General features: G+C 55.6%; 1 protein-coding gene across 4 annotated transcripts in view; it reads left to right on the forward strand.

Annotated features, from left to right (window-relative positions):
- The window catches only part of FGF12 (fibroblast growth factor 12), a 133,281-nt gene extending 106,666 nt beyond the window's left edge, over nt 1–26,615 (forward strand). For all 4 annotated transcript variants that reach the window (XM_077347992.1, XM_077347994.1, XM_077347991.1 and 1 more), the window contains 2 exons: nt 23,634–23,832; nt 26,026–26,615. In XM_077347992.1, coding sequence (XP_077204107.1) covers nt 23,634–23,832; nt 26,026–26,144 — 318 coding nt within the window. In that variant the 3' untranslated portion in view covers nt 26,145–26,615. The remainder of the gene's footprint in view (nt 1–23,633; nt 23,833–26,025) is intronic.
- The last annotated feature ends 649 nt before the right edge of the window (nt 26,616–27,264 follow it).

Below are 27,264 nucleotides of genomic sequence, written 5' to 3' on the forward strand. Positions count from 1 at the left end.
TGCGGCTACTGCTGTTCCTGTGCATGCCAGGCAACAAAAAGCGCCCTCCCTGCCCCCCCCCCTGCACGCCCTGCTCCTCAACTCCTGCGGCACGGGGATCGGCACTGCCCTGGCCGGGGCTCTTGCCCACAACCCCCGAAGACCCCCTCCAGAAGCCGGGAGCGGCCGTGTTTTGCGCCAGCTGCAGCAACCACCCAGCTGGGTTTGGAGCCGGCGGAGTGGGCATATGCGCTCGCAGTGCTGACGCCCACACGGCACTATCAATAATGCATCCTGCACACAGCCTTCCGCTCCGCAGAAGGGGGAAGCCTCACTTTGCCCACGCAGTAAAAGCCCCCCGTCTTCCTGTCGCTTTGCATTTGCATCCAGAGAGTGGATTCTGCACTCCGGAAGGCTTTTAATGTGACGGCACAAAGATCTGGGGCAGAGCCGGAGAGGGAGGTCTCCTTGGTGCGTCCCAAGAGCTCCTCCGCTGCCAGAAGCCTGCGGGGAGGAGAAAGGAGAAAGGAGCCAAGGTCTGGGCAGGCACACCCCCAAACCAGGAGGCCCAGCTTAAGAAGGGACAGACCCCTTCCCTGCAGCGGGGACGCTCTGGCTTCCTGGTTTTATGTACCCCGCTCACTTTTCACTACCCAAAGGACTCCCAAAGTAGCTTCCTTCCACTTTCCCTTCCTCTCCCCACAACAGATACCGTGTGAGGGAGGTGAGGTTGAGAGAGCTCTGACAGAGCTGTGACTGGCCCAAGGTCACCCAGCTGCCTGCATGTGGAGGAGGGAATCAAACCTGGCTCTCCAGGTGACAGGCTGCCGCTCTTAACCACGACACCACGGTGGCTCTCCAAGGCTGTGGCTCTCCTGGCCTGAGAATGCGCTCTTTGCTGAGAGGCCCAGCCAGGCCCTGGAACACACACACAGCCTGCTTCAGAGAGATGCCTCCCTGCTCCCTTTAAATCCTCCCCCCAAGTCACTCCTAAACGCACCGGGCTTTACTTCGAGTAGGGACCTCAGAAGAGCCCTGCTGGATCCCTCTAGTTCAGCCTCCTCTCTCACACAGGAGCCAACCAGAGGGGTCCATCAACAGGGCATAGCGTTCGAGGCCTTCCCCTAAGGTTGCCTCCTGAATCTAGGTTTCAGCGGTTGACTGCCTGTGCATGTGGAGGTTCCCTTGATTCACCATGGCCAGTAGCCCCTGGTAGACCCCTCCTCCATGAATCTGCCTGATCCCCTTTTAAAGCCACCCGTGCTGGTGACTGTCACTGCAAATCCTGTGTTTTAGTCAAGAAGTATTTCCCTTTGCCTGTCCTGAATCTACTGCCCATGAGCTTCACTGGATGCTTGGGCCAGTTCTGCCTCCACAAGCTCTGGCCGTGGTGGCCGCATTCTGTCCTCCTTGACAAAGACCCTTTGGGGAAGCAAGGGGGAAGCCGTGGGGGCAGGCCGCTTGAGAAGCTGTACCCCTCCAGATGCCCACGGTGGGTGATGGGCTTTTAGGGGATGAATGATGGAGAATTATTTTTCTGTATCGAGCCCATTTCTTCACCACCCGTAACAATTTCTTTGAAATGGCTGTGCGGCATTTTGCAAACCTGCATTTGATAAAAGGGTGGGAATTTGCTGATGGCTGGGCATTTTGCGAAGGCTGATGAACACTCACACAGTCAGAGGGGTGCGTGGGGCAGCCCTGAGGGGGATGGGCTCTTGCATTTTCTCCCTGCCTCTTGCTTTACCTCTGAAGAAATGTCGACCTTCTTTTTGCAATCTACGAATGCGCCGGTTCCTGCATTTCCTGCCCAACTCTTGCCTTATCGCTGAGAAAACGTTGACCCTCTTTTTGCAATCTGCAGTTCATAGCTGCATGTCTTGGTGGGCAGCTGGTCCCCTTTGCACCTTCTGTGGAAGTGAGAATTTATGTGTGAAAGCATAAACAGAGGTGTGGACAGAAGATCGTCTTTGGAGGGTTGTGTGTATGTGTTTGTGGGCGTGTGTGGGTGTATATGTGTGTGTGTGTGGTTTAATACTGTGCCACTTCCTGTTTTGTTTTATCTCAAAGAGGTAAAGAGCTATTAATTTTTAAAGCCCCCGTAGGAGTCTTTTATTTCTCAGCACTTAAATCCCCTGCTCAGCTTCAAAGGCAAACTAAGCAACGGGTCGTAAAAACCCTGCATGATAGGGAGATGCCCAAACACAGGCCGGACCCAGCCGAATATTAGAATCATAGAGTTGGAAGGGGCCACACAGGCCATCTAGTCCCACCCCCTGCTCAACGCAGGATCAGCCCAGAGCATCCAAAAGCATCCAACCTTTGCTTGAAGACTGCCAGTGAGGGGGAGCTCACCACCTCCTTAGGCAGCCTATTCCACTGCTGAACTACTCTGACTGTGAAGAATTTTTTCCTGATATCTAGCCTATATCGTTGTAGAATCATAGAATCATAGAACAATAGAGTTGGAAGGGGCCATACAGGCCATCTAGTCCAACCCACTGCTCAATGCAGGATCAGCCCTAAGCATCCTAAAGCATCCAAGAAAAGTGTGTATCCAACCTTTGCTTGAAGACGGCCAGTGAGGGGGAGCTCACCACCTCCTTAGGCAGCCTATTCCACTGCTGAACTACTCTGACTGTGAAGAATTTTTTCCTGATATCTAGCCTATATCGTTGTAGAATCATAGAATCATAGAACAATAGAGTTGGAAGGGGCCATACAGGCCATCTAGTCCAACCCACTGCTCAATGCAGGATCAGCCCTAAGCATCCTAAAGCATCCAAGAAAAGTGTGTATCCAACCTTTGCTTGAAGACTTCCAGTGAGGGGGAGCTCACCACCTCCTTAGGCAGCCTATTCCACTGCTGAACTACTCCGACTGTGAATTTTTTTTCCTGATATCTAGCCTGTATCATTGTATTCAACACAAGGATCATCTCTACCCACATTACGAGTGACTCACAACAACAAAAAATGGGGAGGTGGGTTAGTTTTGTGGGTCCCAACAATGCACTCATGTTTAATGTAGATTCAGATGGGTGGCGTGTTGGGCTGAAGCAAGAGAACAGGGCTGGAGTCCAGGGGCACCTGGAAGGCCAACCTGTGCAGGAAGGTTTATTCCCAGGCTGGCTGTTGTGGTTTCCTGGGCTGTGTGGCTATCACAAAATTTTTGCACACGGAGATATGTTTGTATGAAAAAACAAGGCCAGAAGGGTATCCCTTTGTGCCACAGTGGATCAGAACTGATCTTTGTGGGCCTGGAAGATGCCGCTGGGCTCCAGCTTGGTCTGAGCCATGGCTGGGGCCCTTTCCAGGCCGTCTCCTGGGGGGTGGTGCCCTCGGACTTTGTGTGGCCGAGAATGAAACTGCCCGCAGCTTCCTTCTGCCTCTTCCCCCTGACAGCAGGGAGCTGTCTGACTGGCCGGGGAGACCCAGGGACAAGTCCCCGCTCTGCCGTGTTGGGCAATGGTTGACCAGCCACGTGCTCTCAGCTGGACCTTCCTCACAGGGCTGCTGTGAGGAGGAGAGGAGGTTGACCTAAGCCACTTTGGGTCCTCACCGAGGAGAAGGAATGGCCTAGAGGAAACCAGTGAGTGGATCTCACGGTTCCCCCTTCCCCCCTTTTGTTGCCGTGAGGTAGCCAGGGCTGAGGGCAGGCATGCCTTTATGGCTTTATATCCCACTTGTCTTTGCAGCTGAGACTCAAAGCGACTTAGCACAGTGGTTCTCAACCTTCCTAATGCCGCAACCCTTTAATCCAGTTCCTCATGTTGTGGGGACCCCCAGCCATAAAATTACGCAAGGGTTCTTTCACAGAAATGAAACCAAAACTGACCAATGGCCTAAGATCCATTGTTCATGACTGTATATAAATTGTTTTTTTTTCTGGGGTTTCTCAGTTCAGTTCTGCCTCTTGTCCCACCAGGCCAATCCCACTCTTTCCCACCGCTCCAGACAGACGAACACTATTTCAATCTACCCCACAAGGCTGTTGTGTAGCTGCGACCCCCTCCCGGCCACGTTGCTTGCCCTGCCACAACCCCCGTGAAAGGGTCATTTGACTCACAAAGGGGTCCTGACCTCCAGGTTGAGAACCACAGGCTTAGAACCTTATTCTGCCCTCCCCCATCCTCTTGCTACAGCCCTGTGGGGAAGGCCAGGCAGTAAGCTTCCATGGCAGAAGTGGGGATTTGAACCTGGCTCTTCCAAGATTCTAGTCCAGCCTTTCTCAGCCATTGAGAAATCCCTGAAACATTCGCGAGGCTTTGAAAAACCCCAGAAGTGGCGTCATAGGGCAGAATATGGGTGGGAAGCAGAGGTGTGGACACGCCCACCCGGGGTCCCTCCTGGAATCATGGAATCATAGAGTTGGAAGGGACCTCATGGGTCATCTAGTCCAGCCCCCTGCACTATGCAGGACACTCACAACCCTCTCGCTCACCCACTGTCACCTGCCACCCCCTTGAGCCTTCACAGAATCAGCCTCTCCATCAGATGGCTATCCAGCCTCTGTTTAAAAATTTCAAAGATGGAGAACCCACCACCTCCCGAGGAAGCCACTGAGAAACCACTCTGACTGTCAGGAACTTCTTCCGGATGTTTAGATGGAATTTCTTTTGAATTCATTTCATCCCATTCCTTTTGGTCCGTCCCTCTGGGGCAAGAGAGAACAACTCTGCTCCATCCTCTACATGGCAGCCTTTTAAATACTTGAAGATGGTTATCAGATCCCCTCTCAGTCATCTCCTCTCCCAGCTAAACAGACCAAACTCCCCCAAACTTTCTTCATTCATACGTCTTGGTCTCCAAACCCCTCACCATCTTTGTTGCCCTCCTCTGGACATGATCCATTTTGTCAACATCCCTCTTCCACTGGGGTGCCCAAAACTGAACACAGGACTCCAAGTGAGGCCGAACCAGAGCAGAGTAAAGCGGTACCATCACCTCCCGTAATCTGGACACGATACTCTGTTTGATACAGCCCAAAATCCCATTTGCCTTTTAAGCCACTGAGTCACACTGCTGACTCATGTTCAATGTATGGTCTACTAAGACTCCCAGATCCTTTTTGCACATGCTACTGCCAAGACAAGTCTCCCCCATCTTACATTGGTGTATTTGGTTTTTCCTACCTAAATGCAGAACTTTCCATTTGTCTCTATTTATTCAGTTTAGCCCACTTCTCGAGCCTATCAAGATCATGATGTATTCTGTTGCTGTCTCCAGTTGTGTTTGCTACCCTTCCCAGTTTAGTATCATCTGCAAATTTAATAAGTATCCCCTCTAATCCCTCATCCAAAGCATTTATAAATATGTTGGACAACAGAGGCCCCAGGACAGATCCTTGGGGCACTCCACTTGTCACTCTTCTCCAAAAAGATGCTGAACCATTAACAAGGACCCCCTGGGGACGATTTGTCAACCAGTTATTGATCCATCTGACAGAATTAGGATCCATACCGCATTTCTCCTCCTCTTCCCACCCCCTAACATTATTCATATTTATATTTATTAACCGCCACTCCCAGTCCAAGCCAGCTTGTGGCAGTTCACAGCTTTGATCAAATAATAAACTCCCAGGCAGTAGAACCCACCTGTCCCGTCCCCCCCGCCCCCACTGCCAGTCTGCCTCGGGAGAGGGGGGCTATCTGCCCTGGATGTCCAGGGCGTCTTGAGTGGCTGTTGGCGGAGGGTCCCTCCTGGTCCCGGAGCACCAACTCCTGGCTGGAGAAGCACCGGGTTGCTGAGCCAGGGATAGTTGCCAGCTCCTGCTAGCAGAGGAGAGCTTAATGGCCGCTGAGCACAGGAAACTGCCTCATACTGAATTGGAGCCTCGGTCCGTCACGGTCCGTATTGCCCACACAGGCTGGCAGCTGCTCTCCAGGGTCTCGGGTGGAGGTCTCTCACCTGCCTGGTCCTTGAGATGCCAGGGACTGAACCTGGGGTCTCCCACATGCCGGGCAGGTGCTCTGCCACTGAGCCACGGCCCCTCCCCAGTTCAGTCTTGCCTGCTCTGACTGGCAGCTGCATAGAGAGGTCTTTCCCGTCCGCTCCTGCCTGGCCCTTTGGGATGGATCTGCTGCCAGGGACGGAACGGCAGGCCTTCTGCACGGCAAGCGGGAGCTCTGCCACTGAGCCAAGCCAAGGAAAGCTCCCCCTTCCCATCTGGCACCCTTTTGTCTACTGAGCACCTCTTGTTGGCCATTTAAGGGGTGGGGAGATAAAACACTCCACAACTGTGGGCATTTATGTCCTTCTGTGTCCCCCTGGCCTGCGGAAGGAGGAGATTCATTGGTGCAGGAAGATAATGGGATTACGAACCAGTCATGCTGCTAATATTTCAGTTTGCATAAAATCCCCCTGGGGACAACTCACTCCGCCTCCCTTTGAAATATGAAAACAGCTAGTAAGACACAGCTCTGTCTCTGCACCACGAGAACTTCAGAGGCCGCCCCCCCCCCCCCGGAGCACAAAATATAGCAGCTGGAGTGCTCGTAAGCCCCTGGATTAATCTCAAAGTCAACCTAGGTTAGCATGTGGAGCCAGAGCAGATAGCACTGCTTATACAGCCACATTTCACAAAGGCCTCGTGTCCAGCCCTGGAGACTGTTTGCAAAGAAGAAGGAGGAAGAAGAGTTGGTTCTTAGATGCCGCTTTTGTCTACCAGAAGGAGTCTCAAAGTGGCTTCCAATCGCCTTCCCTTTCCTCTCCCCACCACAGACACCCTGTGGGGTGGGTGAGGCTGAGAGAGCCCTGAGATTCCTGCTCGGTCAGAACAGCTTTATCAGTGCCGTGGCCAGCCCAAGGTCACCCAGCTGGCTGCATGTGGGGGAGCGCAGAATCGAACCTGGCTTGCCAGATTAGAAGTCTGCACTCCTAACCACTACACCAAGCTGAAGGTCAGCATGAAGTACTGAAAGGCCTGGGACCGGTCCATGCGGAAGGCTGTTGGGGCTGGGGATCAGGACCCTCAGCTGGGCAGTGGGGTTAAAGAAGCCTATGGCAGGGGAGGGGCTGTAGCTCAGTGGCAGAGCTTCTGCTTGTCATGCAGAAGGTCCCAGGGTCAATCCGAGCAACTCCAGTTTAAAATCAACAGGTGGGAGGTGATGGGAAAGACCTCGACCTGAGACTCCTACCAGTCTGAGCAGACAAGACTGATCTTAATGAACCCTGATGTCCATAAAGGCCATCTAGTCCCACCCCTGCTCAGGGCAGGATCAGCCTCAAGCATCCAGGAGAAGGATCTGTCCAGCCGCTGCTTGAAGACTGCCAGTGAGGGGGAGCTCCCCACCTCCTTAGACAGCCCCTTCCACTGCTGAACTGGACTCCTAGAATCCTAGAGTGGGAAGGGGCCATGGGGCCATCTAGTCCCACCCCCTGCTCCGTGTAGGATCAGCCTCCAGCATCCAGGAGAAGGATCTGTCCAGCCGCTGCTTGAAGATGGCCAGTGAGAGAGAGCTCCCCACCTCCTCAGGCAGCCCCTTCCACTGCTGAGCTAGACTCCTAGAATCCTAGAGTGGGAAAGTGTCCATGAAAGCCATCTAGTCCACCCCCTGCTCAGTGTAGGATCAGCCTCCAGCATCCAGGAGAAGGATCTGTCCAGCCGCTGCTTGAAGATGGCCAGTGAGAGAGAGCTCCCCACCTCCTCAGGCAGCCCCTTCCACTGCTGAGCTAGACTCCTAGAATCCTAGAGTGGGAAAGTGTCCATGAAAGCCATCTAGTCCACCCCCTGCTCAGTGCAGGATCAGCCTCAAGCATCCAGGAGAAGGATCTGTCCAGCCGCTGCTTGAAGACTGCCAGTGAGGGGGAGCTCCCCACCTCCTTAGGCAGCCCCTTCCACTGCTGAACTGGACTCCTAGAATCCTAGAGTGGGAAGGGGCCATGGGGCCATCTAGTCCCACCCCCTGCTCCGTGTAGGATCAGCCTCCAGCATCCAGGAGAAGGATCTGTCCAGCCGCTGCTTGAAGATGGCCAGTGAGAGAGAGCTCCCCACCTCCTCAGGCAGCCCCTTCCACTGCTGAGCTAGACTCCTAGAATCCTAGAGTGGGAAAGTGTCCATGAAAGCCATCTAGTCCACCCCCTGCTCAGGGCAGGGTCAGCCTCCAGCGTCCAGGAGAAGGATCTGTCCAGCCGCTGCTTGAAGACTGCCAGTGAGGGGGAGCTCCCCACCTCCTGAGGCAGCCCATTCCACTGCTGTACCTCTCTGGCTGTGAAGTGCCCCCCCTCCATTATCTAGCTAATTTTGTTCTAGATATATTCTGGGATATTGTAATTTATCCCATTACTGTGGGTCCTGTCTTCTGCTGGCAACAGGAACCTTTCCCTGCCCTCCTTCAAGGGACAACCTTTCAGATAATTCAAGAGAGCCATCCTGTCCCCTCTCAGCCTCCTCTTCTCCAGGCTGAACCTTCCCAGGTCTTTCCACTTTTCCTCATTGGGTTTGGTCCCCAGGCCCCGGATCAACCTCATCCCCCTCTTCTGCACCCTCTCCATTTTGTCCTTTTTGAAATGGGGCCTCCAGAACTGCACAGAGGACTCCCGGTGGGGTGTGACCCATGTGCCATACAGGACAGGGACGATGACATTTGCGATTTGGATGTGATGCCTCTCTTGATACAGCCTCGGCCTTCTTTCCTCTCTGCTTGCACATTGAGCTGGCGGCCGGTTTTCTTCCTCTGGGCTTTTCTATTGTCCTCTCTGGCACTGGGCGGGGCTTGCCTAAATTTGAGAGACAGTTTTGGATAGCATTTAGGATGTCAGTGTAGGACCTGGGAGACTCTGCCATGGTTTCTCTCCACCCACCTTCCAAGTTGTGCGGGGACAGATGCCATGCAATGCTGTGTTTTTAATCTCCACCTTTCAAACAAGAGAGCTAATATCTCCCCCCCCCCCCACCTCCAATCTGTGCCAGGAGAGAAGCAAAGCTTTTAATCTCTGCCTTGAGAAGGAGAGACAGGAAAGGGCTCCTGTCTCTCTTCTTTTTCTCTGCAGCCCAACTGGGCTTCTGAGCCCCCACCCCACCCAAAATTGCTGCATCTCAGCAAGTCAGGAGGGGGGAAGGAAAGATCCGCAGAACTGGAACTCGGCCCTCAAGTCCCCTGAACAATTGGAGGGGGGGTGGAGGAGGAGAAGGCCAGGGGGGCTCCGGATGTTCCTGGAATTGCATTGCTGCAGAAGCACAACAGCAGCAGCACAGCAGAAAGCAGGGAGAGGAGAGGAGAGGAGAGGAGAGGAGAGGAGAGGAGAGGAGAGGAGAGGAGAGGAGAGGAGAGGAGAGGAGAGGAGAGGAGAGGAGAGGAGCCGCGCACTCAGGAGCGAAGCAGGATGGCAGGCGGGTCTCCAGGCAGACTTTATGTTCCACTGTGGAGTTAATTTTGACATGAGAACAGCGTGGGGAGGGGGGGCAGAGGGAGAAATGTGCAGTTGGTGCCAAAGGACAGGTGGCTCCAAAGCTGGGACCGAGAGCCAGACGCGAGTGGAGGCAGCCAAATTCGGAGCCATCTGAAAAATACCGCGGAGGCATCCGGCTGGCTGGTGGCAGCAGAGGCGTGGGGGCAGTCCGTGGCCACCTGCTTCTCCACGGCCAGCGAGGCTCTCCTGGGGCAGGCGGGGGCAGAGAGGCCGGCTGCAGTCCAGCCCCAGCAGCAGGGGACGGGAGAGGGAGCGGCCAGGGGCCACACTGCAAGGAGGAGGAGAGCAGCAGCAGGAGGAGCTGGAGTTTTGTACCCTGCTTTTCACTAGCCAGGGGACTCCCAAAGCGGCCTGCAATCACCTTCCCTTCCTCTCTCTGTCTCTCTCTCTTTTCTGCACAGGGGGGGGAGATGGGGAGGTGTGGGAGCCATTCAGATAAGGTCGAAAGGGTGATTTATCCCAGCCATGGGCCAGTGAAATGACAGGCAGGAGTGATTAATTGGCCACAAATAAAAAATAGCTCTGGGGGGGACACCAGTCGCTGCAAGGAGAGCCAGCTGTGCAAATGAAGCTGTTTCTTTGACTTATTATGGAATCTAACTGATCACGAAGGATTCATGTGATCTCTCTGGAGGAAACATTCCGGGAGACACGGAAGACAGATTGTCTGAGAACAAGATCCTTTGAAAGCATGAAAAGAGCCAGCTTGGCACAGTGGTTAGGAGTGTGGATGTCTAATCTGGTGAGCCGGCTTTGATTCCCCACTCCTCCTCCACATGAAGCCAGCTGGGTGACCTTGGGCTCCCCACAGCACTGATGAAGCTGTTCTCACTGAGCAGTGATGGCTCTCTCAGCCTCACCCACCTCACTGGGTGTCTGTTGTGGGGAGAGGAAGGGAAGGCAAATGGAAGCCGCTTTGAGACTCCTTCGGGTAGAGAAAAGCGGCATCTAAAAACCAACTCTTCTTCTTCTTCAGTAATCTCAGGGCTCCCTCACCCTCACCCACCTCATAGGGTGTCTGTTGTGGGGAGAGGAAGGGAAGGCAAATGGAAGCCGCTTTGAGACTCCTTCGGGTAGAGAAAAGCGGCCTATAAGAACCAACTCTTCTTCTTCTTCAGTAATCTCAGGGCTCCCTCACCCTCACCCACCTCATAGGGTGTCTGTTGTGGGGAGAGGAAGGGAAGGCAAATGGAAGCCGCTTTGAGACTCCTTCGGGTAGAGAAAAGCGGCATATAAGAACCAACTCTTCTTCTTCTTCAGTAATCTCAGGGCTCTCTCAGCCTCACCCACCTCACAGGGTGTCTGTTGTGGGGAGAGGAAAGGGAAGGCGATTGGAAACCACTTTGAGCCTCCTTCGGGTAGAGAAAAGCAGCATATAAGAATCAACTCTTCCTCTTCTTATTCAGTAATCTCAGGGCTCTCTCAGCCTCACCCACCTCACAGGGTGTCTGTTGGGGGGAGAGGAAGGGAAGGCGAATGGAAGCCGCTCTGAGACTCCTTGGTAGAGAAAAAGGCATTTAAGAACCAGCTCTCTCTCAGACAGCACCTGTCTGTGTTTGCCCCCCACCCCTCCCGCCGCTGGCCTTTGGCACACAGTTGCAGCCCCTCAGAGCTGAGGGTGCCATGCAGCCTGAGCCAGGGGGGTTGGGGGGGGGGGCAGCAGCGCCTTTCATAAGTGATGTCATCTGGGCCCTGCAGCATGTCCTTCCTTTGCCGGCTGGCCCCATTTCAGAAACTGGATTCTCCGGGGGGGGGGGGCTTCCGAACAGGCCGTGCCCAGGACAGGAGGCAAGAGCCAGAGCCCCTTTAGTTCCCTCTCCCAGGCCCCCCCATCCGTCCCCCCCCCTGCAGTCTATTAACATGAGATACGACCCACACGCTCTCCTCTGCAGGCACAGCTAGGGAGGCCGTTGTATTAATGCAGCCCCGGGGGCTTCTTCCAAGGGCTTGGATTCCAATTATCCCCGTTGACACCCTGTGCTTTATTAGCCTTGTCTTCCGCGCAGGGCAGGCGGTGGGCTACGGACTGGGATAAATCCTTCCCCGTGGAAGGTGCCCCCCCCCCAGGCTGCTGCTGGCCACGCTGCTCAGATCGGCGGCTTACAGAGCCAAAGGCCCACAATATCCCTGCTAAGGTTGCAAGGGCCGGAAAGGAAACGCTGTGTGCGTTCGAGTGTGGGAAGGGGATCAGAATCCTGCCTCCAGAAAAGCAGCATTGCATTGTGGCCTCATTCTGCATTTCCTGGTTAGGGGAGCGACACTCAGACCGGCCTCCCCAGCCCAGGAGTTCCTGCTCAGAAGCCGAGTCAGGCATTTGGCCCACCCTGTCTCCCCTGCCCAACATTCCGCTCTGTTTTGCAGTAGGTGCCGTGCCGGGATGCCCCAAGCGCTCAGGGGCTGTGGCTCCTGGGACATCCTTGCATCACAAAGGGACTTTACGTGCCTGCTCCAGCCCACCTGGGTCACAGCAGGCAGCAGCCGAAACCAACAGGGAACCAGAGCTCTTCTAATGGGATATTTAGTAAGGAGCAATAAACAAGTTATTTACCCGTGCAAATGTTCAATCAGGAGGCAATGTTCACCTTCATTTTAAACTGCTCAGGTTACCTGATAACACCTGTGAAGGCACGGGTTGGACCCGGCCATGTTTTCCGGCCCATTTCTCCAGAGCCCCCTCCTTCCTACAGCCCCACACCCTAATTGTCCTTGTTCTGCAGGAGATCAATCCCTGCTGGCCCTTCGGCCAGTGGGAAGGTTGGCCAGAAGCCCCCTCCGTCCGATTATTGTTCATGAACAAGATCGATAGTCCCCCCCCCTCACTGACGCTCAGAGCCGATTGCATGAATTAGAAGCAAAGCCGTAAGCGGACTATAAGACGTGGCGTGAACCATGTAGTCCAGTTCTTAACGATCCCACAAAACTAGATTAGAAATGTGTGAAAGAGTCCAGCGGTAAGAAAGGCAGCGGCAGCTTCCTGAGGTTTCTCAGTCAGAAGCACGTCCCGATTGGGCCCTGCCGAAGTTTCCGCCCCAGTGAATGGGCTGGCCCCTGGGTCCCTGTGCCAGTTTGGTGTAGTGGTTAGGAGTGTGGACTTCTAATCTGGCATGCCGGGTTCGATTCTGCACTCCCCCACATGCAGCCAGCTGGGTGACCTTGGGCTCGCCACGGCACTGATAAAACTGTTCTGACTGGGCAGTGATATCAGGGCTCTCTCAGCCTCACCCACCTCACAGGGTGTCTGTTGTGGGGAGAGGAAAGGGAAGGCAACTGGAAGCCGCTTTGAGCCTCCTTCGGGTAGGGAAAAGCGGCATATAAGAACCAACTCTTCTTCTTCTTCTTCTCTCCCAGAGGCTCCTTCCTGCCAGGGACCCTCGAGTGACCTGGGCAGGGCAGCCCTGCCCGGCGGCTCTGGCACTGATCCGTCTGCTACAGCCCTTCCCCTTGCCACAGAACAGACACCTCCAGGTGCGCCCAGGTTCCTGCGGCAGGAAACAGCAATCCAGGAGTGGCTCAGAGCCCTCATGTCCAAGTCCCCTGGGCAGTCTCTAGTCAAGCACGGCAGGCCCGTCTGCAGATCTGCAGCTCTCTCATCTTGTGAAATTCTCATGAAACGAAGTCCTGTTAACTGGGACAGTGCTGGAGAGTCGAGAGGGCCAGGGAGGTGCTTCCAAGCGAAACAGAGCTGGCTCCCCTGGGGCTGTGGGAGAGAGAGGCCTGGGCTGTGTTTTGCTTCACTTTGCACCCTGTTCCCACCACTCCTGGGGACTTTTCTGGGACCACCAGCCTCCAGGAATTACAGCTGAACTCTAGTTGGCAGAGATCAGCCCCCCCCCGGAGCACAACAGCTGCTTTGGGAGGGGATGCTGTGGGCCTTACACCATGCCAAGGTCCCTGCTGCACCCCCAAGCTCCACCCCCCCATCCCCAGACAGGCCCTGATCCCAGTGGGCCATGCTGTGCCCTCCATCCCTGCACTGGTCCCTCGGGAATAGCCTGAAGGGGGTGCGGCCAGGACCCGTCCCCGGGTTTGGTGCAGCTTGCATTGCCCTTGGAGGGGCCTCTGGATCTAGGCCTTTGCATGGGGCCTGTTTTTTTTTTGTGAACAGAAAGATGTTGTAGGCTTGGGGAGGAAGTTGATTTGCCCTGGAGATCTTGCAGAATTACGACCGATCCCAGAACTACAGAGATCCGCTCTTCCAGAGCAAATGGTTGCTTCGGAGGGGGGGCCGCTATGATGGTTGCTCCTCAAAGCTCCACCCCCCCCTTGCTCAGAGCAGGCAACCATTGCAGGGAGGCAATTTGGAAAGCAGCATTGGGGGGGGGGGCATTGAGATGACTTTTGAAGCTAATCTTGTTTATTCATCCCCTCCCCCATCTCTCCAGTCACATCTGGAACTGATGTGAACCTCCAGCTGTGCTGAAATCTTACTCTGCATTCATTTCGTGGTGCTGTGGGGTGTCTCCAAGGAGGTTTTCACCTTGGAAAGTCAGACACTTTTCTAGCTCCTGATGCCACCGTTTCGTGGGCTGTTCCTTAAATTAGCCAAGCCCCCGGCATTTTCCCTTGGCTTGGGTGAGCTAGGGACTCTTGGGTGACACTGGGCCAAGGAGTTGTGCAGGGGGGTCGGCTAGATGACTCTGGAGGTCCCTTCCAACTCTGTGATTCTAGAAGAGAGCTAGAATTTGTAACTTGCTGCATCTTGTAGAGCTGATGTGAAGGGGAGCACCACAGCTCTGCCTGGTGTGTCCCTATGCTTGCTGTGGTTAAAGGGTACTGGACTCTAATCTGGAGAACTGGGTTCTGTTCCCCACTCCTCCTCTTCTACATGCAGCCAGCTGGGTGACCTTGGGCAGGTCACAGCTCTCTCAGAGCTCTCTCAGCCCCAACTACTTCACAGATGCCTGTTGTAGGAAGAAAAAGGGAAGGATATTGTAATCCACTTTGAGACTCCTTTGGGTAGTGCAAAAGCAGGTTACAAAACCCAACTCTTCTTTTCAGGGGTTTCTCAGTGCTAAAATGGTAAACCCTAAAGGGACCTCCAGGGCCATCTAGCTCAACCCCCTGCAGAAAGCAGGAAATCAAATAAAACCTCTAGATGAATATCATTGAAATCATTTTAAACATTATTGGAAACAGTATTGGAGTTAAAATACAAAATAGTTTAAAATTGGAGTTAAAACATTGGTTAGGAAGCAGGGATCGAGGGCTCTCTGGCTGGGGAGCTCCGGGAAGTAGGAAAGAGCTCGAGAGGTTGGGGATCCGTCTCCCCCAACCCCCCCCCCCCAGCATGCAACTGCCTTGGAGGGGAGCGAGATTGATGTCCTTAGGCCAGTCTGAGCCCCCCCCCCCCCCGCAGCTCTGCCTCTCAACTCCCCAGGACTTTCCTCCTCACCCAGAGCTGGCCCTCCCAGCCCGCACCTCATTTGAGCCGGGCCCCTGGGAACGCTGGTGGGGTGACCTTTGGCCACGCGGCTGATCAAGCTGCAGCTGTGAAGATAGACAAGGAAAGCGTGTGTGTGTGTGGGGGGGGGGGTTGCAGGGTGACCCCTCTGGTGCAGGAGGGCCGGGCTTCTCTAACCCATTTCCCCACAACCCCCCATTGCATGCCCACACACATCCCACGCCCCAGCTAAGGACAAATTCATGACTGCAGCTTTCCCTCAAAGATTAAAAACGGAGCCAAGAATCCATTCAAGTTTGATGACAAAAAGGACTTTGTGCTGATGCTGCCCACAAGGCAGCCAAGATGGGATTCCTCGGCCTCCTCGCGGGGAGTGGGAATTGGCTCTACAGGAGGCTGCCCAGGACGCCTGCCTGCCTGCCTGCCTGCCTCCTGTGCCTTCTTGGATTTGCTGGGCGGGGGGGGGGGTTGCTACTCAGAATCCCTTCCCCCCCTTCCCCCCTGTGAGATCAGGCTATCCCCCTGCCAGCCCCCCCTACCCCAAGAGCAACCCATGGAGGCCACGAGAGGCAACATGACCCCCGGGACATGGAGGCAAGGAGGTGCCCCCACCCCCAAGAGGGCAAGAACAAATGCTGAGTCAGCCTCAGACAAAATCCATCTGGCCCTCTTGTATGCCTGACAGGTCCTCACCCCTCTTCCTGCTTTCATAGAAACATAGAATCATAGAGTTGGAAGGGGCCATACAGGCCATCTAGTCCAACCCCCTGCTCAATGCAGGATTAGCCCTAAGCATCCTGACTCACTTGTCAGTGATCTCAGGGGCAGAGCCTCTGCTTGGCGGGCAGAAGGTCCCCGGTTCAATCCCCAGTGGCATCTCCAGTGAAAAGGGCCAGGCAGGAGGGGATGGGAAAGACCTTGGCCTGAGACCTGGCTCAGTGGCAGAGCCTCTGCTGGGCACACAGGAGGTCCCAGGTTCAATCCCTGCAATTTCCAGTGAAAATGGCCAGGTGGGAGGGGAAGGGAAAGACCTTGACTGGAGACCCTGGACCCCGATTTCACTCCCCAATGGCATCTCCAGTTGAACAGGCCAGGTGGGAAGTGTGGGGAAAAGCCAGGCCTCAGGCCCTGGTGAGCCACGGTTAAGAACCAAAGGCCTGGGTCAGCAGAAGCCAGCCAAAGCCCCTGCAGCCCCTTGGAAAGCGGGTTCTGTGCTGCCTCTGCTTTTCACATCCTCGGGGTGGGGCTGGCCCCAGCAATGCTCAGCCTGGGCGATCCAAGCCAAGGCGCGCACCTTTGAACATGTTCTGAAAAGCTCAGAGCTCTGCGTTGACAAGGCCTGGCCAATGCCCGAGGGAAGGGAGACCCTGGCTGGGTGGAAAGGGGGCTCCGAAATGTGAGGGCAGGAGAGCTTCGGGCCCCATCCGAAGGTGGAAACAGCAACCGTGTGTCAGGACAGGCCGTTGGAACTCGGGGAAAAGCCTGTCTGTCGGCACACTGCCGGGAGAAAAGAGCCACCACCAGGCAGAGACCCGGGCCAGGCCTTGCGCATGCTGCGTGTAGCATGACAGGCAGGCTTCCCTTCCCGACCCCTCCAAACCGGCCCGTCATTGGAGAAGCTCTCCTTGGGAAACTGGAGCTCTCCAGCGCCCGGCGCTTCCTTTCATCTTCCCTGCTGGGGATGCAGCTGTTAAAATGCTAAAATGCGATCTGCAAACTCCACAGAAGGGGGAGGGGGCTGGGGAGGAAGAGGAATGGCTCAGGGGGGGGGGTGGACTGTGGAGCAGCTCTGGGCCGAGGAGAAGCAGCCGTGGTCAGGATCCAGGGTGTCATAGGGAAGCATTGCGGGATGATGCACTTTTGGGCCGAGCCAGCCGGGGCCCCCTGCTTTGGTTAGGGTCAGTTGAGAAGACCACCCTCCCCGGCGGCCGGAAGAGGCGAGTATTTCTTGGGGAGACCTGAGCCTTGGCCTGCCCTCCCCCCTCCCAAGGTCTGGCCAGAATCCTCCTGCATGCGCAGCTGTCATCCATCTCTGCGGGGCTCAAGCAGGGAAGCTTTGTGGCGGATCGTGGCCTCGCTCTCTTGCCAGCCTGCCTTTAGCTCCCACCAAAAGCATGCAGCTGTTACTCGCACGCGGAGCAGTGTTCCGGGGTCTCCCCTTCCAGCCCTGGGGGGCTTCTTCTCAAACGGGGACGCCTCCCCCTCCTCTGTGGCTGAGCGCTTGTCTTCTGCTCCTGGTGGAAGTCCTGCCTAGTGTTGTCCTCCGGGGCCCCCTGGGTTCGGTCTCCTCGGACGCTCTGGAGACCACGTCCTCCTCGTGCAACTTCTCTCTGAAGCGAGGGCAGTAGGTGGTTCTCACAGGGCTGTTGTCCGTGAGTTTCATATCAGTTGTTTTTGCAGGCAGGTCCCCAAGCAGCATTATAGGATGCAAAGGAATCATCTGTCAAAGCCAGTCAAATCCAGGGTGGGGAAAAGGGGTGGAGCTCAGACCTCTAGCCCCCCAGTCCCACCAGACCCCAATTCTCCCCATGGATGCCAGCAGCTGGAGTCTTTTCTGAAGCAGCCCCAGTTCTGCCCCCCCCCCCCATATCCCAGCCCCATTTCTGAGCCTTGGAGTTGTGGCTGTAGGGGCAGCATCTCCCCATGCCAACAGCATGACCCTCACCTCCTCAGCCATCTGGCTCCCTCCTCCTCACCCAAGCGGCAGAATTAATGGTCAGGGAGCGGACGGGAGGCAATTGGGGGGGGGGGGTGGATTGCATACTGCATTTGGCATTGATTGATAATGCTGGCCCATTTCTGGTCTGGAAGGGCTTCCTGGAAGGGGGAGATACAAATGGGTAGCCCTGTTGGCCTGAAGTAAAATCAGAGTCCAGGAGCACCTTTAAGACCAACAAAGATTTATTCAGGGCACTCGAAAGCTCACACCCTGAATAAATCTTTGTTGGTCTTAAAGGTGTTCCTAGAAGGCGGGGGGGGGGGGACCTTTGGCGGCAGGGACATGTTCCAGCTGTCCTGCGCCCTTGGCTCTGGGGTTGCAGGCAGACTCTTTGCAGCTTTGAGGCCTTTCCATCACACCCTTGGATGCCTTCGAGCTGGTGCCTGCAATCCAGAGGCAGCTGCCCGGACCCTGCTGCCTCCGCCTGGCCCCTCCCCATCCCCTTGAGCTGGCCGCCCTCTCTAAAGAGCACTGCTGACTGTGCCGGGGAATGACTACCCCAAGAGACCAGAGCTAATCCACAGCTTTGCAAGACCTCATTCTCTCAAGAAAACTTGGTCCCCCTAAGTGCGGACTGTCTCCTGTGACTGGCAGCACACCTCAGGGGTCTAGAGCAGAGACGGGTCTTTCCTCTCCCCTAATGCCTGGCCCTTTTGAATTGGAGATGCCGGGGATAGAACCTGGGACCTTCTGCTTGCCAAGCAGAGGCTCCACCAACTGAGTCCTGGTGCCTTGCAGGCATCAGGCTGGCAGTGTCTCTCCAGGGTATCAGGCCGAGGCCTTTCCCATCCCCTCCCACTTGATTCTTTCACCTGGAGACCTTCTGCAGGAGGATTTGCTCCTGAGCCCCGGCCCCTCCCTGTTCTTCACAAAAGCCACCAGAGTAAATGCTAATTCCAAGAACCCCCGCAGGGTTCTGCACTGCCCAGGGATCCTAGAATGATAGAATAGGAAGGGCCCTCCAGGGTCATCTAATCCAACCCCCTGCACTATGCAGGACACTCACATCCCAATCGCTCATCTACTGTCACCTGCCACCCCCTTGAACCTTCACAGAATCAGCCTCTCCATAAGATGGCTCTCCAGCCTCTGCCTAAGAATCTCCAAAGTAGGAGAACCCACCACCTCCCGAGGAAGCCTGTTCCACTGAGAAACCGCTCTGACTGTCAGGAACTTCTTCCTTGATGTTTAGATGGAATTTCTTTTGAATTAATTTCATCCCACTCGTTCAGGTCTGTCCCTCTGGGGCAAGAGAGAACAACTCTGCTCCATCCTCCATATGGCACCCTCTTAAATACTTGAAGCTATAGGCTCGCTTCACCCTGTCGAAAATGTTGCTTCGCTGGTCCTGCAGCAGGACCTCCAGGGGGCATGTCTCTCTTCAGCCCCCCCCCCCCAGCAGCTGGCCCATCTGATGGCCAGCCAAATATCTGTGCCACGATTGGGATCCGTGGCCTTTGAAGCCACTCTGGCACAAATGTTCTGCCCAGGCAATAGCTGAATTTCTCCTGGGACTATAAACCAAAGAGCTTGTTATCTTAGAGAGGGAGGGAGCTGCTGGGACTTGATGGACTGCAGGGCAAAAGGAATTTTAAACAGTGTCACTTTCCCAGTGGTCTCTGACCGTAAACTTTCATTGCCAAGGGGGGCCTTTAAATCATCAAGGGAGATAAAACAATCTCGGTCTCTCTTTGCATCCTGTTCTTTGTAATGGCGAATTCTGCGCTCCTCACCCAACAAACACATCTTGGCCTGAGGTGTTTGCTGTTTCTCACCTTTTTTTGCATGATCTTTGCTGGTGTCCCTGGTCTGTCTGCATTGCTCATGAGGCATCTTATTATGCCTATTCTAGCCCCATTCACAAGTTCCACTGAGTGCACATGCCAGTCTGTACACTGTGCCTGCTAGGTAGCTCTGGGTATTGATTTAGGGCAGGGGTGGCCAAACTGGTTCTCCAGATGTCCATGGACTACAAGAGCCACAGTTTGGCCACTCCTCATTCAGGGCACGGGTAGTCAACCTGTGGTCCTCCAGATGTCCATGGACATCTGGACATCTGCAAATGCTGGCAGGGGCTCATGGGAATTGTAGTCCATGGACATCTGGAGGACCACAGGTTGACTATCCCTGATTTAGGATATTTTTCATCTGCCTTTCTTGCAGAGAGGCAAGGCAGATTATAATCTATAGGGTGGCTGGATTTCTTTCCAGTCCGAGACCATCTAGATCATTGGGCTGTGATCTCGCGAGGGTCTCCCTTCCTGATGGAAGGAGCGCTGATTCTCGGAAGCTCACGGCCCCCAAACTCTTGCCGGTCTTGAAGGTATGCCTGGGCGTCTCCTGCAGCTCCTGGTGAACTTCCATGGACAGCCACTCTATGGGTGGGGTTTGCTAGCCAGTGCCCTGTCCACCTGAGCTGTTGCTTAAATGGGGCAAAATAGCAGGCCCAGAATGCGACTGTGCTGCAGCCCGCCCAGCCATTTTCCATCTCTCACGGGTGGGTGAACGTCCTGCTTTCCAGGGAGATGTGACAGAGCTCTTTGCACTCACCCCAGCTGCGACGGAGTGGGTTGAGCGCTTCAGTCTGCGCTTCAGTCTGAGTATTTAGGAGCATTGCCCAGTCGGTCTGCATCGCTGCTGTACCTACTTGGCCGCAACCTTGCATCATTATGTGCTTCCTGTGCGTAACTCTGTCACAGGACAAACAAATAGATGGGGTTTTCCATCCCGCCCTCCAGGAACCGTCTCTCCTTCTGCGCATCCGTAATGCCCTTCCCTGTCCCTGCCTAGCTGAGGGTGGGCACGAAAGGAGGCACGGGACCCCAGGGAGACCACCCAGGGCAGGCAGCGAGAAGCAGGCGTGCCAGTGAAGATGCCCGTCCGTGCCAGGAGAAAAACTGGCGGGGGCTCAAGCCATTGGGAAATATGCAGATCCATGCCTGCTTCCACGATGAGCGATTTGAATAAGAACCACGCCATTAATTGATTCAATATTTTCTTTCCGCTTGGCTTTCTGTGCAAATATTTCGGTCAAGAAATAAGAGAGCCGCATTGATCCACAGCAGAAAAGGGGAGGGAAATATCTACTGTCACTGTGGGAAATTGATTTTATTTCTAGAAAACGGCCCAATATATGTTGAGGTCTTCTTTAAAGGGCAGGATCATGCAACAAGGGAAGCCTCAACATGGAGAAATTGCTCCCCTTGGCTCTTCTGTCCGAGGCATTCTGTGCTGTGTGGGGTAGTCAAATCTGGCAGGGGCATTCTGTGGCAGGGGCTCATGGGAATTGTAGTCCATGGACATCTGGAGGGCCGCAGTTTGACTACCCCTGGTGTACACCATACAAGAATTAAATTTACAGTGCAAGACTTGGGGTTGAAGCACCAGAGTCCTCTGGAGAGGGAGGCAGCAGGAATAGGCCGGCCCCCTTCCCAGCCACCGTCTGGCAGGCAGGCCCAGCTTGTTTCCCAGGACTCGGGGGGGGGGGGGGAAGCTTTGTATCTTGCCACACATTTGGGGAAGCGACCGCCTTTTGCAGACGCTGGAGACGGGTCTGCTGATTGCATCCTGTTCTGTGGGACCCCACTGGGGTGGAAAGTGGGGCATCAATGCAGTCGGTAAGGAAAGAATAGGCGCGTGGTAGAAACCGTTTCCAGAAGGGGAGCGGAGTATCCTCCTGCTGCCAAGACTGCCAGGGTGTGGGAAGCCACCCTGCGGCTCTGGCTTCAGAAGGAAGGGGGCTCGAAATAAGGACGCGGAAGGGCGGCTTGAGAGACTCCCCGATTCTCTGGGCCCGGCCGGGCCTGTCTGCTTCACGCTGAGCCTCCAGCTTCCCCTGCAGACCTGCCAGGCGTTGTGCCCACCCTGGCCTCTGGGTGTCAGCCTGGCAGAGTCCCTGTTCCTTGGGCAGGATCCCCGCAGCTGTGGCCATGGCGGAGTCTGCAGACAGAGAGGCCGTCCCTGAAAGCCCTGCGGGAGCACTTGGGAGGAGGGCATCCAGGCCCTCGGGACGCCCGCAGGAGAACTCAGCAGGATGGGGCTGCCGGAGAGACTGCCGCTTCCCTCCTGGAGGCCAGTCTTGTGCTGATGGAGAAACCTACCAGGAATGCGGGCTTTTTGCAGCCCCTCACCATGAAAGACCGCGCATTTCTCTGCAAGACGTCCTGCAGAGGTCTGGGGAGGCTCAGGGCTCCCCACTTCGGATGGGGCCCGGGTGATTCTTGCGGACGAGAGTGAGAGCCCCGGGGTCTCCGGCCTCCTTGCGGGAGAAACAAGCCGACACAGCTGCATGCAGGCATTCTGCCAGCCCCTCGCGGCCCAGGAGAGGGTCCACTGCCTTGACTCTGCAGGACCCGGCCACATGGACCCGTGGCCCTAGACTCCTGTCAAGCAGGGGGAGTCAACCTGTGGTCCTCCAGATGGCCATGGACTACAATTCCCAGGAGCCCCTGCCAGCGAATGCTGGCAGGGGCTCCTGGGAATTGTAGTCCATGGCCATCTGGAGGACCACAGGTTGACTCCCCCTGCTGTAAAGGACCATGCCGGTAGCTGCCCTCAGAGACAGGTACAGGACGCTGCAGTCTGGCCGCTGCTCAGCCCCTCGCTGCCCCCCTTCCGCTGCTGATCCAGGCCCAGGTGCACTTCAGGGGGCTCCACCCACCCAGCCCTTTGTGGCCCCGGGCCAAGCGCTGCAGGACCGGCTCTCCCGCTGTCTTCTGCTGCGACAGCTCCACTCGTCTGAGGAAAGCCCTCGCGGAGCGCTGCCCTGCAAGCAGGTGAAACTGGCAGCTGACCGTCCCCGTGCATTCTCTGCGGAGGCTGCTGCAGCGTGAAATGGCAAGCGGGCGGCGGCGGCTAGGAAGGCCCCCGCAGGGTGGTGCTTTCGGATCCTTGCAGAAGGGGCAGGGGGGGCAGAAGCATGGATCTGCTCGGGAGAGGGCTGCTTTTTAGGAGGGGCGTTTCCCAGCACGGATTTCTTTGCTGCCTGTTAACAGATGCGTTTGTGGGCCTCCGTCCTCCGATCCCAGCTGAGCCGCATTATTTTCTCTCCCAGTCAACTGGTATCAGGTCTCACAATCTGCTCCTGGCCTGGCCATTATCCTGTTTCGTAATCTCCTTACTGACTGACCAACCGGGAGGCTTTTATGGCACTTGCAGGCCGCCCTGGAGGCGCGGGGGCAGGGGGGAGGCTCCGCAGAAAGACAAACACGGAAGAAGGCTTGCTTAGCCAGCCGGTGGCAAACTCAGCCCCACCCAATGGGGCAGAGGGGACAGCAAGGACAGTTGGGCATGAGGGGCACTGGGAATGGCCCCGGTCCCCCTCCTCCCCATCGGTCTCCCCTCCCCTCCATTGCTTAGCATGGGGAAAGTGTGCAGGAAAAGCCATCCCAGCAGGGTTGAGTGGGGATCTTGGGTGCCCCCCAGCCCAGCCCAGCCCAGCCTTGGCTTGCCTTCCCTTAGTGTAGAGCAAGCACAGGTAGCCATGTTGGTCTCTGGCTCAGGATCACCAGGGGACTACGACGGGGGCTGGAGTTTGGGCCCCTTCCCCAAACTGGCAGGTCAAGGAGCTCCCCCTTTTGGCACAGGAGCCCGGCCGGCAGGCCTTTGGGCACACAGGAAATGGGACAGCCAAAAGAAGACCACATTTCGGGGACAGAGCAAGAGGGGTGGCGACGGGAGCCTGTCTGGAGCAACAGGAAGGAGCCAGAATCCTGGAGCACCTTCCAGGCTCACAGAACTGGGGCCCGGGGAGTCCCTGCTCTCTCCTCCAGAGGTGTAGCCAAGTCAGAGCACAGCAGCCCCCTCCAAACGGATTTGTGGCGGGGGGGGGAGCCTTTGGGGGACACGTCCATCCTGTACAGCGAAATGTGCCTGCCTCGAATTAGTCTATACCAGACCGGGGTAGATCACGGAGTTGGAAGCTCACTTGGCCTGGGAAGAGCCCCAGTCAGAGGGAAATCCCAAGATTTCCCGGCCAGGCCGCTGTTCCATAGAAGGCCGTGAAGGGCTCCAGGCTGGCCCAGCCTGATTTCATGTCATGGAAAGAGACGGGCTGCCTCTTGGCTTGCAAGTGACTCCCCCTTAGCCCCTCTTTGTTCTCTCTTCCTCTCCCTCCCTGCAGGACATCTTCACACCAGAGTGCAAATTTAAGGAGTCTGTCTTTGAAAACTACTACGTTATATATTCCTCCACGCTGTACCGGCAGCAGGAATCCGGCAGAGCCTGGTTCTTGGGACTCAATAAAGAAGGGCAGATCATGAAGGGGAACCGGGTGAAAAAGACCAAACCATCTTCACATTTTGTACCCAAGCCCATAGAAGGTAAGGGGAGCTCTGAGGGGGGACGGAAGAGGGGCCATCACAGCAGGCACATGGAGGGCATGTGTGTGTGGAGCCCCACCCCCAAAATTCACGCCTTCCTGACAGCCCCCTGGTCAGTCAGCAGGGCCATGGGCAGAGGGCACCTAGATTTATCCCTCTGGGCAAGTTGCTGATTTCTTGGCGTGTTTTAGCCTCAAAACAGAACAGCCAAAGAGGGTCTCCTGGTGCCTGGCAGATCCTTGGAGCTGATCCAACCCCCAGACTGGGATGGGGTCTGTTTTGCTTTGAGCGGGGCCTCAGCCATTTGTGGTTATCAGCAAAGGGGTTTCTGCTCCTCTTAGTGGGGGTGAGCAGTCGTGACCTCTGAACCACAGGGAGCAAAGTCTGTTTCGAAGATATCTGCAGAAATAGGACAGCCTAGAGAAGACAACAAGATCTGTTGGGTCTTCGGCTTCCCCAGATCTGCTTTCTGGCATTGACTTTTGAGACCAGCAGAGCCAGCTTGGTGTTGCCGTTAAGAGGACGCACGAGCCATTCGTTTTGGAGAGTCCAAAAAGTACTCAAATAAATGGTGATTTGGACACTTGAAGGACAAACCCAATCTGAATCGCACTTGCCCCGTAGTTAAATTGCTCGAATCTGCATTAGCCAAATTGCCAAACTGAGTTTTGGGGGCGATTCGGCCATGTGGAGATCAGGCAGTTTAAAGGACCAAAATAGCCCTTTCTGTCGATTCCATGATGGGGGGGGGGGGGCGAGGTGTGAGGTGGAGGCACCAAATGTGCAGCATAGCTGTGGGAGCCTCTCCTCAAAAAACCCCTAAAGCTTTTTGCTGTCCAGTGAGCCTTGGCTCAATTCCCAGATCCATCTGAAAAGTTCTCTCGGCTTTTTCTTGGATCAATCTGTTGTCTTGATGGGGCTGCAGATCTCCTTTGGGCACCTCTTCTGTTCCAGATATCAGCTCTTGGCACCCAGGAGGTGGATGGTGTGGTCCTGATCTAGAAAAGGGTAGTTGGGTAGGGGGTAGGGTCCCTGCTGGACCGGGGGGGGGGGCACCGGATTCCAAGAGATTTGGGTTGTGCTCCAGCCGTCGAATCAGGTATAGAGTTATGTTTGCTGGGGAGCTGAAGAGAAAGTACAGATTAAATTTCAGTGTTTTTGGAATCCAGGCATGAAGCTTTTTCTTCCTTGGGGAGTCCATTTTTGAAAAAGAGACTGATGAATCAGATTCTTAATTCCTGATGATTAATTCTAAGGCCACCGCAGCCGTTTGCCAAATTCTGTGCTGCTTTCAGTCAGTCAGCTGTCTCTGGAAGAGCAGGGGCCAGTGGCTGCCCACGGGATATTCAGGAATAAGTTAACATTGGCGGCATTTGCCAGAAAAGGACTTCTGCAGATTTGCATGAAACGGCTCTCTCCTGATCCAGGCCTTTGGTCTCCCTGGCAGCTTCCCTGCTGGGCCTTTGACAGAGCAGAATATTCCTCCCTGAGATCTTTTAAGTGGAGATGCCGGGACTGTGTGCCATAGCCTCCCCCCCCCCCCCGGATAGTGACAGCTGGAATCAAGTCCATTGGTGCCCCTGAGACTGACAAGATTGAAGGGGGGGGGGAGCCTTGGAGAGTCAACGCTTCCTTCGTCTGGCCTGACAACAAGGACTTTGCCTTTGGCTCTTGGGTGCTCCTACTTCCTCTGCCCCCCCCACCCTCCTGCCACTCATCATGTCGGTCTCTGAGGTGCATCTGGGTGCGAATCTTACTCTTCGGCTGCAGACCTACGTAGCTGCTCCCCGCAGCTGCCTCGTGACACAGGTTCATCCATGTCCTCTGAGGCTCAGTGGCTTCCCAAGGCATCAGGCCAGGGTCCTCCTGAGTCCTGCTAGCCGGGAGACGCCAGGGAGGAAACGGGGGGTGGTTTAGACCTGTAGCGTTTGAGTCCAGGGGCCCAGCTCAATTGGGGGTAGAAGCTTTCCTGCACATGCACGAAATGCCCAGAGTGAAACTTGCTCGGTCTTCAAGGGGCCCCTGGACTCCATCTTCGCTCTGTTGCTTCAGACCCACATGGCCTGGCCCACCTGCCTTCCTTTGCAAAGTTCTTCGTTCTGCATGGTTGGGGGGGGGGGCTCTGGCCCCTGCATCTCTGCGGCAGTCCTGCAGTCCTCCGGTTTAATGCCCGCTGACCTTGTTTCCTTGCAGTCTGCATGTACAGAGAGCCTTCACTGCATGAAATCGGAGAGAAGCAAGGCCGCTCCAGGAAAAGCTCGGGGACGCCCACCATGAACGGAGGCAAAGTCGCCAACCAGGACTCCACATAGCTGAGAGAAGAGCCACCCGCCCCTGCACCCGACTTCTCCCCAGCCCGCCCGCCCGCCCACCCAGGGCACCCTCACGGAGCCATTAAGAAGCTGAGCCAGGCAGGAGCTCCTCGTAGCAGCTGGGAGCCTGAACTCTTTCTTTTGTGTAGGATGAGGAGATCTTGCCTGTTGCCACGTTTTAGAGTACAATTACACACGCACACACACACACACACACAGACCCATACACGAAGCAAAGCGGGGGGAGGGGGGAGAAACAAATGCCTGTTTTCAATCAGGACTCCATTAACATTTTAAGAAATACAGCAACACTCTTTGCTCTCGTGATCGAGGGGGGGAACTGTTCATCTCTGCATAAATAATAATACTAAAAATAAAATTATAAATTATCTAACAACAACAGTAATAAAGGATACTCATAATAAAGGTGTTATCTTTAAAACAAATAAAGAGAGATTTGCTTTTGGAGAAGTGAACTCTGTCGGTGATGTGGAAGTGGAGGCCAATGCCGGCGTGGGCGGGGTGCTGGGTGGGCGTGAGGTGTGCCGGTCCCTTGCGCACCCGCATTCCCCGCAGGTGAGCTTTCTAAAATCAGAACGCTCTGCTCACACCTCTGAGTGTGCGGGGGGAGGGGGGAGCCTTGCTTTCATGGCCTCCTTTGGGGCCTTTTCCAGGCTGTCCCTGCAGCCCACCCCAGGCCTACAGAGAGTCCCTCAGGCCCAGGGGGGCCAGTTGGGGTCTGGGGGCTGCAGCCCTAGACCCCATGGCTACTTAAGCAGTGACTGCTGGGCTGAAGGCCCCAAGGCAGCCTGCCAGGAGGAATCTGCTCCCTGCACCGTGACTTGCTTCCCCCCCCCCCCCTGCACTGGAGCAGCAGCAGCAGCAGCAGCCTCCGTGCTGAGAAACAGCCTGTATCTTGCACAGCTTTAGAAATCCCTGCCTCTATCTGACAAAGGGAGCTCTGGCTCCCAAAACCTTGGATCTCTCTGAGGCTGACCTTGAAGGTGCTCCTGGATTCAGATCTAGCGGATAAGCCAAGAGCGAGTGGGACATGTGGCCGAACGGGCCTCCTTCCCTGGGATTTTCAGGGCGGAGGGGGGGATCTGTTAGCCCTGGGGAT

Source organism: Paroedura picta, chromosome 8, assembly GCF_049243985.1.
Source record: "Paroedura picta isolate Pp20150507F chromosome 8, Ppicta_v3.0, whole genome shotgun sequence".
Classification (NCBI taxonomy): domain Eukaryota; kingdom Metazoa; phylum Chordata; class Lepidosauria; order Squamata; family Gekkonidae; genus Paroedura; species Paroedura picta.